At 40.5% G+C, this 16,921-nt stretch overlaps 1 protein-coding gene across 1 annotated transcript in view; it reads left to right on the top strand.

The window, feature by feature from the left end:
- The first annotated feature begins 8,952 nt into the window (after positions 1–8,952).
- Positions 8,953–16,921, top strand: part of TESC (tescalcin) — a 131,625-nt gene continuing 123,656 nt past the window's right edge. The window contains exon 1 of the mRNA XM_077462048.1: positions 8,953–9,334. Within this exon, the coding sequence (XP_077318174.1) occupies positions 9,277–9,334 (58 nt within the window). The 5' untranslated portion in view covers positions 8,953–9,276. The remainder of the gene's footprint in view (positions 9,335–16,921) is intronic.

Raw genomic sequence — 16,921 nt, 5'->3', positions numbered from 1 at the left:
TATCAAATTGTGCAGCCTATAGTCAGCAAAGTACTGCCTATGATTTCCTTACAGGATGCAGTCATAGTTGTGATAATAATGGAATCAAGCCTTTTTCCGTATTTATTGGAGATTTCTTGTATGCTCCGATCGACATCAGAGAGTGGCTTGAAACAGGGCTACAGGAAGATCATCTGGAAGAGTGTATTGTAAGGCCTTTGCTATCAACTCCCTCACCTCTTGCCTGAATGGTAGAAATTTCCACCACAGGTGTAAAAATTTACCCCACTGACCACAACCCTTCTAACACCCTGCAAAAAAACAAGAATATAACAGAGTCAATTTTGCTGAAACCATTTATCACTGTGACAATAGCTTGAAAAAATATTGTGTGTTGGTGTAAATGAAGAAGGTATGTGTCAGAGAAATCTTCTTCGAAATAGTACTTTCTGGAATCATCCTACTCAGATCATTTTCCCATAACCTAACAAAATAGGGAGTAGCCTTTCCCAAAAGCTACTTTTAGATTTCTGAATTGAGTTTTAGAGCAAGAATTATGTTCTTTGCAAATAATCTCCAAGGGGGTCAGTTCCTCTCAAGATCTAAACAGATGCCTTTATATTTTGTGACTCATTTTTTAAAAGCCGCAGTCCTTCATGGACAGCTGTTGACATATTATCAGTACATTTAAAAATATATCTGTTCTGCTTTCTAACCAACTTCTGTAGCATGATGGTATTTGTATCTTGTTGGACCTTGACTCTAGATCAGCCATGTCAATGTTCAGAAGACAAGGTCAGATTCCTGTAAGGGCTGGTGCCAGAAATGTTTGGAGGTCAGTTACTAGATGATGTACTAGGCTTAGTTAAATTCTATATGTCTAATAACATTTAGAGCAAAAAAATATATAACTTGAATATATATCCTACGATCACAGAAATATGTGAATACAGACATAAAAAATGTTGAGAATAACATATCTACATTTTATTCAGCTTATTTAAATAGAGAATTTAAAATTACACCTTGCAGCATCAAAGCTGCTCACTTAGTGATAGACAAGCAGATACAGGACTCCCATACATTACAGATTGACCCCATTTCCTCTGAGAAATCTTTTATCTCCTAGTTTACAATCCTAATGCTTCAACTTGTGTTCATTTAATAACCTGATTTACTTGAATTGCTTAACATAATTTACTTGATTTGAAGCAATCCTAGTAAATTATTGCTACTTAAATGACAAGAAATTAATCAGGACAGAATTATATATGCAGCGGGTAAAATGAGTATTGAACACGTCACCATCTGAACTAAAGATCAGAGTTCATAGAAGAAGCCCACAAAAACTGCAACATTTGAAGACTGTGTGGAAGAATGGGCCAAAATCACACCTGAGCAATGCATGCGACTAGTTTCTCCATAAAGGAGGCATCTCGAAGCGTCATTACCAACAAAGAATTTTGTACCAAGTATTAAAGCGGGAGTAAACCCACTGACTTTTTTTTTTTTTACACCTGCAAGGGAAAATGCATAATGAGCTAGTATGCCGCATACTAGCTCATTATGAAATACGAGGCGCCGGCATCTCACTCGGTCCACGCCAAGGGAGCTGACATGTTCCCTTGTTGACAAGTTCCCGTCTTCCGGGTATTATGGCTCCGGCGCTGTAAGTGGCCGAAGCCGCGATGTCGTCACTCCCGCGCATGTGAGCAGGAGTTTTTTTCCTGGCAAGGTCTTGCGTCTGCCGGACTTTCAGCTGAGAATCCCCTGTGCGCATGCGCCGCTGAAGTCAGCAGCTCATTGCGAGGGGGATATCTCCTAAACCATACAGTTTTAGGAGATATTCTTTTTACCTACAAGTAAGCCTTATTATAGGCTTACCTGTAGGTTAAAGTCAAACATTTGACTATACAACTGCTTTAAAAGCATTTCTGTTCACATGTTCAATACTTTTTCCCTGTGTCATTTCATTTTATTACACATAACTTAATTTCTGAACTTATTTGTTTTGGTTTCTTTGTATGTATGGATTGCATGGGTTGTTTATCGACATGTGGTGAAAATGTCATGTCAATAGCACCTTTAGAAATATATTTACCGTACCTATAAAAATGTATGTATATATATATATATATATATATATATATATATATATATATATATATATATATATATATATATATCAGGGATATGCAATTAGCGGACCTCCAGCTGTTGCAAAACTACAAGTCCCATCATGCCTCTGTCTTTGGGTGTCATGCTTGTGGCTGTCAGAGGCTTGCAGTGCCTCATGGGACTTGTAGTTCTGCAACAGCTGGAGGTCCGCTAATTGCATATCCCTGATATATATATATATACTGTATTTCGCACATAGAAGTACAGTACATAGTAATAAATGTATAAATGTTTGCATGTTTATGTGTATTATTATATACATGCCAGTAGATGAGCATTGTAGATCTATACTTTGAATCTTTCAGTACACCATTACATGCACATACATATGTTTGTCCACATTTAAAACCATGGTATGCCAGAATACAAATATTATAATAATAATAATAATGATATAACAGGCAGCTTGAGACATCAGTCATGAAACATTAGGTTTTAGTGCTAAATCAAATTACCTTACTGCAGAGTACCCAAATCAAAACCTTTGTCTGAAGGTGACCTGCATTTTTCTTTTGTACCAAATGTACCAATCACCTACAATGCCTGCAAGCTGGAAATTACTGTTTCTACAGTTTTATAGAGGGTCAAAGCCTAGAGTCTTTTTTTTCACAGAAAATGTATTATTGAACATATCAGCATTACAAAAAAAAATCCAAAAGAAAAAGAGCAAAGCCTAGAGTCTTAGTTGTATAACTGGTGGAGTAATACAAATTTTTCCCGTGATTATGATTGCGCTAAACCAAATGACCTTACTGGAGAGTAGCCAAATCACAACCTTTGTCTAAAAACAACCTGTATTTTTATTTATTACCAAATCTACCAAACACCTACAATGCCTTTTATTGTAAATTAATCAAACCACCACTACCAAAAAGAAATATTAATAGATATGAAAGTAACAATTGTTTGCTTTCCATGCCGAGAAAAAAGTTAAAAATCTGGTTTCAGATGGAGCCCTCTAGGAGGCACATGAGATCTATTTTCACCCATCTCCTAGGCTTTTACTGCCTATTGAAATCGTATGTCCTGGCAATACGTCAGCTGAGGGTTTGCATTACAGCTCTTTTTCAACAGATTATATAGGTAGAGCAACAATGCTAAATAGCAAGGCTTCTTTTTGGTGGTGGAGTTTCTTCTTTGGAGCAGGGCTAATTAGAAGAAGCATGCAAATTACTATCTCATTGATCAGGGGGGAGGGGGGATACTTGTGATTGCTTAGCCCTCCTCAGAGTGTAGCACCCCCAATAGAGTAATAGTGACTTGTACAACCAGTTCCTGCACTAGGACCTATGGTGACGAGTTACAGCAAGGAAGGTTAGAAACCTAATTCTTGTGCCAAGGCTCACACTCCAAGGACAACTCATATTTTGTGGGGGGGCCCAATTGAGGCTTCATTCAGGAGAGCTGTAAGTACACGTGGGGAGGGGGTGACAACTGATGGATGGGAACACTGTGAAGGGGGCACTGTAATGGGGACACATTGTGTAAGGGGACACTGTGATGGGGACACTGTGAGAGAGACAGATTGTGTAAGGGGGCACTGTGATGGGCACAGATTGTGCAAGGGGGCACTGTGACAGGGACACATTATGTGAGGGGGCACTCTGATGGTCCACATTGAGTAAGGGGGCACTGTGATGGGGACACATTGTGTAAGGGGGCACTCAGATGGGGACACATTGAGTAAGGGGGGACTGTGATGAGAACACATTGTGTAAGGGAACACTGTGATGGGGAGACATAGTAAGGAGGCACTGTGATGGGGACACATTGTGTAAAGGGGCACTGTGATGAGGACACATTGTGTAAAGGGGCACTGTGATGGGGATACATTGTGTAAGGGGGAACTCTAATGAGAACAATGTGATGGGGGCACATTGTGTAAGGGGGAACTCTAATGAGGACAATGTGATGGTGGCACATTGTGTAAGGAGGCACTATGATGAGACAGCTTATGTAAAGGGGGACTCTGATGGGGAAACCTGATGTAAAAGGGAATTCTTATGATGACACCTGATCTAAAGCTGGGCTGTAACTGGACACCTGATCCAAAGGGGGACTCTGACGGAGGGCTCCTGATGAAAAGGGGACAGTGATGGTGACATCTGACGTAAAGGGGGACTCTGATGGGAACACTTGATGTAAAGGGGGACACTAATGGGGACACCTGATGTGAAGGGGGACCCTGATGGGGACACCTGATGTAAACGGGGACAGTGATGGTGACATCTGACGTAAAGGGAGACCCTGATGGGAACACTTGATGTAAAGGGGGACACTAATGGGGACACCTGATGTAAAGGGGATTCTGATGGGGACACCTGATGTAAAGGGGGGCACTGATGGGGACATCTGAAGTAAAGGGGGACTTTGATTGGGACACCTGCTGTAAAGGGGGCACCTGATGTAAAGGGGGACTCAGATTGGGATACTTGATGTATGAAATGTGGATGTTACTGGCCTACTTTAAGGTTTTATTAGAGAGATCTGAAACGTTTAGCAAGCGGACCTGTTTCAAATTGAATTAATTCCTTCTTCCCTAGGTAGACATTTGCAAAATACACAATTCCTGCAATACACAAGCGTACACAGCTCTTTTACAGGTATGCATTGACAATGTTAATTCTTAATTGCACAACACACACCTTGCTTTTGCACTCATTCACCTGCAACAAAACACATGAATACAAAATACCATGTGTTATAGTGCAGTGTGATTTTTAAAATAATTTTTTGTGCATCCTTCACGTATAGGGCAGCCCAGTGAAATGAATGGACTGCCCTATAAGTGTTGTGCAAAACCATGCACACCCCATCATACCTGCTATGTAAGGAGCCTTTTTTTTCTGTGCACTGCTATTAGCCCCACCCCCTCCACCAGCCATTTTCGCCTTGGGCGCTGGATGACCTTGTCCTGGGACTGTATATATTATATATATATATATATATATATATATATATATATATATATATACAAATACAATTCTGGAACAAAATGAAAGCCCTATCTGCCCCCATCCATCCCCAAAAAAAGATGTACAATAAATTAGTAGACTAAGAAAGCTAAATACTATAATGTGTGAAACGGAGACTAAAAAACAAAACAAAACAAAAACTCAAGTGGTTAAGTTGATATTGTTAAACTGATCAAAACCCCAAATATGTAACCTATGGCAATAAATTATTGTTAAACTATTAATAATATAATCATCACATTATTATTATAATCATCATCATAATTTATTATTATTATTGTTGTCATCATCATCATAAGTATTATTATTTTTAGATGATGATAATGATGATAATTTCTATGTTGATCATTTTCCCAGGCAGTGACACCATATTAATAATTAATAATAATACGGTAATAATAATAATTCTAAGATGATGATTTCTATGAAGATTATTTGCCCAGACAGTTACACCACCTTAATAATTATTGTAATATTAATAAGATGATGATGATATGCGCAGGCAGTGACACCATGTTAATAATTAATAATCATAAGATGATTTCTATGAAGATGAATTGCCCGGACAGTGACACCATTTTAACAATTATTAATCATAAGATGATGATTTGTATGATGATGATTTGCCCAGGCAGTGACACCATGTTAATAATGAATAATATTAGTAATAATAATAAGATGATGATGATGATTTCTATGATGATGATTTGCCCAGGCAGTGACACCATGGGGGTTATTTACGAAAGGCAAATCCATTTTGCACTGCAAGTGCACTTGGAAGTGCAATTGCTTTAAATCTAAGGGGTAGATCTGAAATGAGTGGAAGCTCTGCTGATTTTATCATCCAATCATGTGAAAGCTAAAATGTTGTTTTTTATTTTCCTTGCATGTCCCCCTCGGATCTACAGTGACTTTACTTCCAAGTGCACTTTCAGTGCAAAGTGGATTTTCCTTCAGTAAATAACCCCCCATGTTAATAATGAGTAATGGGGGTTATTTACTGAAGGAAAATCCACTTTGCACTGAAAGTGCACTTGGAAGTAAAGTCACTGTAGATCTGAGGGGGACATGCAAGGAAAATAAAAAACAACATTTTATCTTGCACATGATTGGATGATAAAATCATCATTTCAGATCTATCCCTTAGATATAGAGCGACTGCACTTCCAAGTACACTTTCAGAGCAAAGTGGATTTTCCTTTCATAAATAACCCCAATTATGATTGTGATTTGTATGAAGATGATTCATCCAATTACACCATGTTAATAATTATTGATCATAAGATGATGATGATTTGCCCAGGCAGTGACACCATGTCAATAATTAACCACTTCCCGACCAGCGCACGACGATGTACGTCGACAGCATGGCACGGGCAGGCATATTGGCGTACATGTACGTCCAATATTCGTTGCCGCCGTGCCATCGGGAGCGCGCCGCCGGCGGCGCGCTCCCGCGCTGGTCGGGACCCCCGTGAGTCCGGTCGCGTGACCCGCGGACTCGATCGCCGCGGGCATCCCCGCGATCGTCTCACGGAGCGGCCGAATGGAGGAAATGCTGTATAAACAACATTTTCCCATTCTGCCTAGCAACTAGTGACGCTGATCTCTGCTCCATGTGATTGGAGCAAAGATCAGTGTACACTAAATGAAAGCCCAACCCCCCCACAGTTAGTAACACACCCCTAGGAACACTTAACCCCTACACTGCCACCCACTGGTTAACCCTTTCACTGCCAGTGTCATTTACACAGGAATCACTGCATTTATATAGCAGTGATTACTGTATAAATGACAATGGTCCCAAAAATGTGTCAAAAATGTCCGATGGGTCCCCGACAATGTCGCAGTCACAATAAAAATCGCAGATCGCCGCCATTACTAGTAAAAAAAAAATAATAAAAAATTATTAATAAAAATGCTATAAAACTATCCCTATTTTGTAAACGCTATAACTTTTGCGCAAACCAATCAATAATCGCTTATTGCGATTTTTTTTACCAAAAATATGTAGAAGAATACGTATCGGCCTAAATTGAGGGAAAAAAACGTTTTTTTATATATTTTTGGGGGATATTTATTATAACAAAAAGTAAAAAATAATGCGTTTTTTTCAAAATTGTCGCTCTATTTTTGTTTATAGCGCAAAAAATAAAAACCGCAGGGGTGATCAAATACCACCAAAAGAAGGCTCTATTTGTGGGAAAAAAAGGACGTCAATTTTGTTTGGGAGCCACGTCGCACGACCGCGCAATTGTCAGTTAAAGCGACGCAGTGCCGAATCGCAAAAAGTGGTCTGGTCTTTGACCAGCAAATTGGTCCGGTCTGAAAGTGGTTAATAATAGTAATAATAATACGATGGTGATTTGCCCTGGCAGTGACACCATGTTAATAATTAATAACATTAGTAATAATAATAAGATGATGATGATGATTTATATGATGATAATTTATATGATGATGATTTGCCCAGGCAGTGACATCATGTTAATAATTAATAATATGATGATGATGATTTGCTTAGGCAATGGCACCATGTTAATAATTATTAATCATATGATGATAATGATTTGCCCAGGCAGTGACACCGTGTTAATAATTCTTAATAATAAGATGATGATGATGATGATTTGTATGATGATGATTTGCCCAGGCAGTGACACCATGTTAATAATTATTATTATTAATAATAATAATAATAATAATAATAATAGTAATAATAATAAGATGATGATGATTTGCCCAGGCAGTGACACCATGTTAATAATTAATAATATTAGTAATAATAATAAGATAATGATGATTTCTGTGATGATGATTTGCCCAGGCAGTGACACCATGTTAATAATTAATGATAATAGTAACAAAATTATGATGATGATTTGCCCAGGCAGTGACACCATTTTAATAATTCTTAATAATAAGATGATGATGGTGATGATAATGATGATTTGTATGATGATGATTTTCCTAGGCAGTGACACCATGTTAATAATTAATAATAATACGATGATGATGATTGCCCCAGGCAGTGACACCATGTTAATAATTCTTAATAATAAGATGATGATGATGATAATGATGATTTGTATGATGATTATTTGCTCAGGCAGTGACACCATGTTAATAATTATTATTAATAATAATAATAATAATAATAATAATAATAATAATAATAATAATAATAGTAATAATAATAAGATGATGATGATTTGCCCAGGCAGTGACACCATGTTAATAATTAATAATATTAGTAATAATAATAAGATAATGATGATTTCTGTGATGATGATTTGCCCAGGCAGTGACACCATGTTAATAATTAATGATAATAGTAACAAAATGATGATGATGATTTGCCCAGGCAGTGACACCATTTTAATAATTCTTAATAATAAGATGATGATGGTGATGATAATGATGATTTGTATGATGATGATTTTCCTAGGCAGTGACACCATGTTAATAATTAATAATAATAAGATGATGATGATTGCCCCAGGCAGTGACACCATGTTAATAATTCTTAATAATAAGATGATGATGATGATAATGATGATTTGTATGATGATTATTTGCTCAGGCAGTGACACCATGTTAATAATTAATGATAATAGTAATAATATGATGATGATTTGCCCAGGCAGTGACACCATGCTAATAATACTCTATAAGATGATGATGATGATGATTTGTGGGATGGTGATTTTCCCAGGCAGTGACACCATGGTGTGCTCTCCCCTCCTCTAGGTGTGGGTAAAGTGTATGTAGTGTGTAGTTAGTAGACAGAGCAGACAGGTGTGTACATGTCATTGCTCTCCCCTCCCTGAGCATGCACTGTACATAGTGTAGATGAAGCAGGTAGAACACGGCAGGCACAAGGACCCATGGGACAAGTGACACAGAGTCTGGTGTAATTAGTCTGCAGGCTTCCTGGACTCAGAGAGAAGTGTAGAGGAACTAGAAGGGGATTGTGCTGAGAATGTTGTGCTAGGAACACACGGCTCCCGTCTGGACAGAACACACGGCTGCATTCATTGGAGGAGCCGCTGGATGAATCTCCGGGGCTGGAAGTAACTGGTGAGGGTCCTCGGAGCCTTGGATTGGTCCTTACTATCGGAGGATCGGACCCGCGGAGCACACTATGGGGCTGACTCAGTCTCGGTCTGCGGTGACTCAGGAACTGATGGAGAAGACAGGCTGTAAGTAGCCCTCCTGGGACGGAGATAGGTGCCATGTACAGGGGATGGGCAGCCTCCAAGGTGTGACTGGGTCCATGTGGGAGATATGTATCATGTATGTAGGTGATACCAGGGGGCAGTTTCTGGCTGGATTTCCTAGCTTCCTTCTTATGTATAAAGTTCAGCTCTTCCTTACTAATAATGCATGGAAATCATGTTTGGGGACTCTTTAATGCCGAAGTTAGCGGGTCCAATCATATTTACTAACCTGGAAGATTAGACTTATTTTATTCCATCCAGCCTGGCATCTTTTTATTTTTGTTTATTACATATATTTATATAGCACCAACAATTAACACGATCACATCAGTCCCTTATACTCCTCTGTAATCCCAAAAGACATGTGGATGTTACTATTCCTTTTATAAGAAGAAGAAGTACATATTTACTATGGATTAAAGTGCAGTTTACAAACATGCTTTGACATGATGGTTTTACCAATGGAAAACAAGTCTTTTGCTTACCCAGTTTTAAATGATGATTTTGACCTTTTTGCTGAATGTGTAATTGAAGAAAAGTGTGATTTAACGTTCAACCGCTACGCATATGCATCATAGGCAGCATGGGGTTGTGTGCTGAGAGTGTGTTCACTGCCCATTCTAGTGGCCCTTTCTGGATGCTGGACGCATAGACTCCAAAAACACCCCTCCCACCACCGCCCTTTGAGTTTATGCATCCAGCATCCTGAAAGGGGCTGGGTGCATGGATAGGGAGGCGGTGGCAGGGATAGGGGGCAACGCCTGTGCACCCCTCAATGTATGGGCTGTCACTGCTATATACCCTGATCTGTGAGGCTGAGCTGTATACCCTGATCTGTGAGACGGAGTTGTATACACTTATCTGTGAGGCTGAGCTGTATACTCTGATCTGTGAGGCTGAGCTGTATACTCTGATCTGTGAGGCTGAGCTGTATACTCTGATCTGTGAGGCTGAGCTGTATACTCTGATCTGCGAGGTTGAGCTGTATACCCTGTTCTGTGAGGCTGAGCTGTATACCCTGATCTGTGAGGCTAAGCTGTATACTCTGATCTGTGAGGCTGAGCTGTATACCCTGATCTGTGTGGCTGAGCTGTATACCCTGATCTGTAAGGCTGAGCTGTATACCCTGACCTGTGAGGCTGAGCTATATACTCTGATCTGTGAGGCTGAGCTGTATACCCTGATCTGTGAGGCTGAGCTGTATACCCTGATCTGTGAGGCTGAGCTGTATACTCTGATCTGCGAGGCTGAGCTGTATACCCTGTTCTGTGAGGCTGAGCTATATACTCTGATCTGTGAGGCTAAGCTGTATACCCTGATCTGTGAGGCTGAGCTGTATACTCTGATCTGTGAGGCTGAGCTGTATACCCTGATCTGTGTGGCTGAGCTGTATACCCTGATCTATGAGGCTGAGCTGTATACCCTGACCTGTGAGGCTGAGCTATATACTCTGATCTTTGAGGCTGGGCTGTATACTCTGATCTGTGAGGCTGAGCTGTATACCCTGATCTGTGAGGCTGAGCTGTATACCCTGATCTGTGAGGCTGAGCTGTATACCCTGATCTGTGAGGCTGAGCTGTATACTCTGATCTGTGTGGCTGAGCTGTATACCCTGATTTGTGTGGCTGAGCTGTATACCCTGATCTGTGAGGCTGAGCTGTATACCCTGATCTGTGAGGCTGAGCTGTATACTCTGATCTTTGAGGCTGAGCTGTATACACTGATCTGTGAGGCTGAGCTGTATACTCTGATCTTTGAGGCTGAGCTGTATACTCTGATCTTTGAGGCTGAGCTGTATACTCTGATCTTTGAGGCTGAGCTGTATACCCTGATCTGTGAGGCTGAGCTGTATACCCTGATTTTGTTTGATTTGAGGGTATTAAACCCAAAATCAAACATTATATTGCACCTCACCCATTCTTAGATGTGATGACTGCATTTGTTTTCTTTTTGAAGCCCTTTTTTCCTTTATTTTCATCTGGTGATCCAGCCAGTAAGTCTGTTGCTTTTCAACAGAACAAGCTCTTCTCTAAAACCTAGAGGGCTGAGTTAAACCATTTAACATTGACATGGATGCTTACGACGATCAGATTTTATTTATTTATGTAAATCTTAATCCCAAAAGAAATAAAAAAAGTGTTAGCTGTAACTGCTTGTGTAACTGCAGTGTGAGCTGGAGTTCAGCTTCAATATGTTAGTATATCTAAATCTGCTTGTACACCTAACAAGACCCTTCCCCCAGATTAACAATGCTGCTGTCCAAAGGGTGACCTGTGCTCCTTAGAGTGGGGGGCACTCGAATACAGGAGGTCTGTTACTGGCAAAATCCCCAGGGGAAAAAGCCTAACAACCAAAACTAATACAGCCACCACATCTGTTGATTGGTAACCTGCAATATAATACATTTTTGTTTTGGATTTAATACCACTTTACAGAATGTAAGCAGCACAGTGGTGTAGTGGTAAGCACTGTCCCCTAGCAGCAAAATCTTCGCTGGTTCGAACCACGACACTACCTTCATGGAGTTTCCATGTTCTTCCTGTGCCTGTGTGTGTTTACCTCCCATACTCCAAAGACATATTGGTAAGTTAATTGGATTCTGTCTAAATTGGCCCCAGTATATGAATGTGAGTTAGGGACCTCCTTAGATTGTAAGCTTCTGAAGGGCAGGGGCTGATGTTAATGTACAGTGTATATGTAAAGCGCTACATAAGTTGACCTGGCTATATAAGTACCTGAAATAAATAAAGACATTGAATGCCATTGGTAAGTCCCTTCTGAAAATGCTAGCTGTCTGAGAGTCATGCTGATCCCAGAAGATTCGGTGCTTTCTAAGTCACTGACCAATAACAAGTAGTTATGTTTTCTTAACTGAAAAATTTGTTTAGATGAGTGGCTCAAAGTATTTAACCACTTCAATACAGGGCACTTTCGCCCCCTTCCTTCCCAGCCCAATTTTCAGCTTTCATCGCTCTAGCGCTTTCAGTGACAATTGCGAGGTCATGCTACACTGTACCCAAATTAAATTTTTATTATTTTGTTCACACAAATAGAGCTTTTTTTGGTGTTATTTATTCACGACTTCGTTTTTTATTTTTTGCGATATAAGCGCAAAAAAAGCGGAAATTTGGAAAAAAAACAATATTTTCTTTTTTCTATTTTAAAAGAAATCCAATAAAATCAAATTTTGTCATAAATTTAAGCCAAAATGTATTCTGCTACATGTTTTTGGTAAAAAAAATTCTGTGTATAATAATTGGTTTGTGTGATCACGGACATATGTACGCAAATGATCATGTACATATGTGTGCAGGTGATCACATACATATGTGTGCAGATAATCATTGGGACATGTGATTTTAGTGGGACATATGTGGGGGACATGTTTTTATTATTAGGGACATGTGTTTTTATTATTTGGGGACATGTATGTTTTGGGGACATGTGTGTTTTGGGGACATATGTGGGGACATTGTGTTTATACTGTGTGGTGTGTTGTGTGTACACTAGACTGGTGATCAGTGAGTAAAAAGCTGTAAAAAACAGCTCATACTCACTGATCATCAGCGATCTGCTCTCCTCTCCTCAGCGATGACTTCTGTGTGAGGAGAGGAGGAGCCGATTGCCTAGCAACCGGCTGTTTGTTTACATCACATGACGGCCGTGATTGGACACGGCCGTCATGTGATCAGGAGGGACAATCACAGAGCCCTCCTGCCGATCTGAGATGTGCCGTGTCCGGGTGACACGAGCACATCGGGATCACGCCACTGCGCGGGCACGCGCGCGCGCGATCCCGCTCCTTCTGAAGGACGTTCCTGAACATCCTATCAGAAGTAGACAGCTCCCACCCGGCCGTATATGTGCATTGGCCAGGTGGGAAGTGGTTAAAGCAGAATAAAACAACAGCAGAAAAAAAAAATGTGTGTGCCAGGAGATTTTACTTATCAGCACTCCCATCAGTCAGGGGTGCTCCCGTCTTCAAAAACAAGGAACAGAGGGCGCACCAACCTAGCCCATTACCTTTGTGATAGCTTTATTGGGGGTTATTTACGAAAGGCAACTCCACTTTGCACTAAAGGGGAACTTGGAAGTGTGGTCGCTCTAAATCTAAGGGGTAGATCTGAAATGAGTGGAAGCTCTGCTGATTTTATCATCCAATCATGTGCAGGCTAAAATGCTGTTTTTTTGTCCTTGCATGCCCCCCTCAGATCTACAACGACCTTATTTCCAAGTGCACTTACAGTGCAAAGTGGATCTTCCTTTAGTAAATAACCCCCATTGCGTGTAAAAAAAAAAAGTGTGCACTCACAAACAACATCGGTAAAAAGGCACATCAGGACATTACCAATGTCATTTGTAAGTACACATTTTTCTTTTTCACACAATAAAGCTATCACAAAGGTAACGCGCTAGGTCGGTGCACCCTCTGTTCTTTGTTTTTGCAGTATTTCCTTTGGGTTTCACTGACCTGCTGGGGGCAGCAAAACCGGTGCAAAATTGGATCTGCTGAAGAGTATGAATTGTCTTTGGCCACTGCACTTCTCCTGAGTACAGGAGATTGGTCTTGTTGTCCTCCCATCTTCTCCTGGGCTTCCTTCTGGGTTCCAACTCTTGCTTGGCTAGGCCTTAATGACGTCACTCACACACATGCACAAGGGAGTCACATTTTTAAGGCACAGAGCTGTGCCATAAATGTATGTTGAGCTTCTCATTTGTGACTCAGTGTGCACAAATGCTGACATGTAGGATAAAGGGTTTATTACAAAAGAAACTCAAAATATTCTAGTAGTGGGGTTCCTTGCTCTGTATTCTTATTCTGCGTTCCAGCAGGATTCCTTCAGTGGTGTGACCAATCTTCCTTAGCCTCCTCTCTAAGCTGCTCATGGCAATGGTCACCCCCACCACATACAATGCTGGGTTAATAGCTCTGTATGTGATGATACCAAGGAATCTCCCACAGGTCACCTCCCCATTCCTTTCAATATAGTAGATTTTCTGTGAGCACATATTTTAAGTCATAAAAACATGTTTCATGTGACTAAATTGTGTAGAATGCCCACTAGAGGTAATGTACAGCCGTGGCCAAAAGTTTTGAGAATTACACAAATATAAATTTTCTCAAAGTCTGCTGCCTCCGTTTCTATGATGGCAATTTGCATATACTCTCAGATGAATTGCAATTCATTGCAAAGTCTCTCTTTGCCATGAAAAAGAACTTCATCCCATAAAAAACATTTCCACTGCATTGGTGAAGAAGGCTTCAGGGTGCCCAAGAAAGTCCAGCAAGCGCCAGGACCGTCTTCTACAGTTGATTCAGTGCAGAGCTTGCACGCATAGTGTGGTGAAGACTTTTGGAGGATGACCTGGTGTCAAGAAGGGCAGCAAGGAAGCCACTTCTCTCCAGGAAAAAACATCAGGGACAGACTGATATATTCTGAAAAAGGTACAGTGATTGGACTGCTGAGGACTGGGGTAAATTCATTTTCTCTGATGAATCCCCTTTGTTTGGGGCATTTGGAAAAAACCTTGTCTGGAGAAGAAGAGGTGAGCACAACCATCAGTCCTGTGTCATGCCAACAGTAAAGCATCCTGTGACCATTTATGTATGGGGTTGCTTCTCAGCCAAGGGAGTGGGCTCATTCACCATTTTGCCTAAAAACACAGCTATGAATGAAGAATGGTACAAAAACATCCTCCAAGAGCAACTTTTCCTAACCATCCAAGAAGTTTGATGATAAATAATGCCTTTTCCAGCATGATGGACCACCTTGTTATAAAGAAAGTGATAACTAAGTGGCTTGCGGAACAAAACTTCGACATTTTGGGTCCATGGCCAAGAAACTCCCAAGACCTTAATACCATTGAGAATTTGTGGTCAATCTTAAAGAGGTGGGTGACCAAGAAAACCCCCACAAATTCTGACAAACTCAAAGCTTTGATTATGCAAGAAAGAGCTACTATCAGTCAGGATGTGGCCCAGGAGTTGATTGACAGCATGTCATGGCGAATTGCAGAGGCTTTGAAAAAGAAGGGTCAACACAGCAAATATTGACTCTTTGCATAAGGTTAATGTAATTGTCAAGGAAAGCCTTTCACACTTATGAAATGATTGTAATTATACTTCAGTATACCACAATAACATCTAACAAAAAGATCTAAAAACACTGAAGCAGCAGACTTTGTGAAAATTAATATTTGTGTCATTCTCAAAACTTTTGGCCATGGCTGTAGATTGGCTAATAAAATTGTTTGGATGCTTAGCATCTATTGCTATACGCTATCAGCTACACAGAAAATAAATTGCTGACTCATAGATTTGTACTGTGATTTAGGCATTAAATCACACCCATGGCAATAATATGTATGTGACAAACATAGATGTTAAAGGGATTGTAAAGTGAATTATTTTTTTTAAAATAACAAACATGTTATACTTACCTCCACTGTGCAGCTCGTTTTGCACAGAGTGGCCCCAAACCTGGTCTTCTGGGGTCCCTCGGCGGCTGTCTCGGCTTCCTCCTGCAGGTGCTTCTCACGTTCATGTGAGCTCCCTCGCATGGTGAGAAGCACCTGCGGGCGCGCTCCCGTGATACAGCCGCGGCACTCCGCGTCAGTGGATGTGATTGACAGCAGCGCGAGCCAATGGCTGCGCTGCTTTCCATCCATCCACTCCAGCCAATCAGCGGCCAGGCTGAACAGTGGAAAGGACGGCGGGTGCGAGCACGGGATTTTCGAAGGGTGAGGTAAGTAAAACAGGGGGGGGGGGGGCTGGGGGCGCAGGCAGTGTCAGATGTTTTTTCACCTTAATGCATAGAATGCATTAAGGTGAAAAAAATGTACCTTTACAACCCCTTTAAGCAGTACCTCCATATTGGAATTATCTCATAGAAACAGTAGTGCTCAGGTGAGAAAATGTATTCTGTTTGTTTGCTAGGGCTGGTCAGATTTTTATAGATATAGTTACACATTTACCTGGAGTAAAAAAACAAGAAAAAGAAAAATTCAACATGAAATATAAATAGTGAAATAAATTCAAAGAAATTGCAATTTCATAACCCTAACCTCTGGTGGATCCAGAAGAAGGCAAAACTTTTTTTTCCAAAAAGGAAACAAAAACTTTCCTGACCCATGAAGACAATCGGTTCTCTCCACAGATACACCTTGTGCTATGTATTATATATAAATATTAGTAGCCATTGCCTCCATAAATAATTTTGCCGATAGGGGTTACATGGGATACATTTAAGGCCACACTCAGAGGTTCTATATCTGGAGTCATTAAACTCCGCTCAGACAGGGAATGGAAGCTCCGGGAGGTGGAACAATTTGTCACAGACACTGAGGTTGACTATATTAAAAACCTTAATCCAGACACCCATCGGGCATGCAGGGAGGGTGTTCGCCAATTAGACTTGGTGCTAGTGGAAAAAACAAAACAAAAAGCTTCTGTACCAGTCGCAACGTATCTTTGAATTTGGAGATAAGAACAGTAGACTGCTGGCATATCTAGCTCACTTGCAACAAACACCGGCATCTGTCCCACATATTTATAATGAACAATAGAAA

This window comes from Lithobates pipiens, unplaced genomic scaffold, assembly GCF_037356315.1.
Source record: "Lithobates pipiens isolate NorthernLeopardFrog02 unplaced genomic scaffold, aLitPip1_a1.2 Scaffold_3, whole genome shotgun sequence".
NCBI classification, from domain to species: Eukaryota; Metazoa; Chordata; class Amphibia; order Anura; family Ranidae; genus Lithobates; species Lithobates pipiens.
Note: the sequence above shows the minus strand (reverse complement) of the source record. Positions and strands in the feature narration are given on the sequence as shown.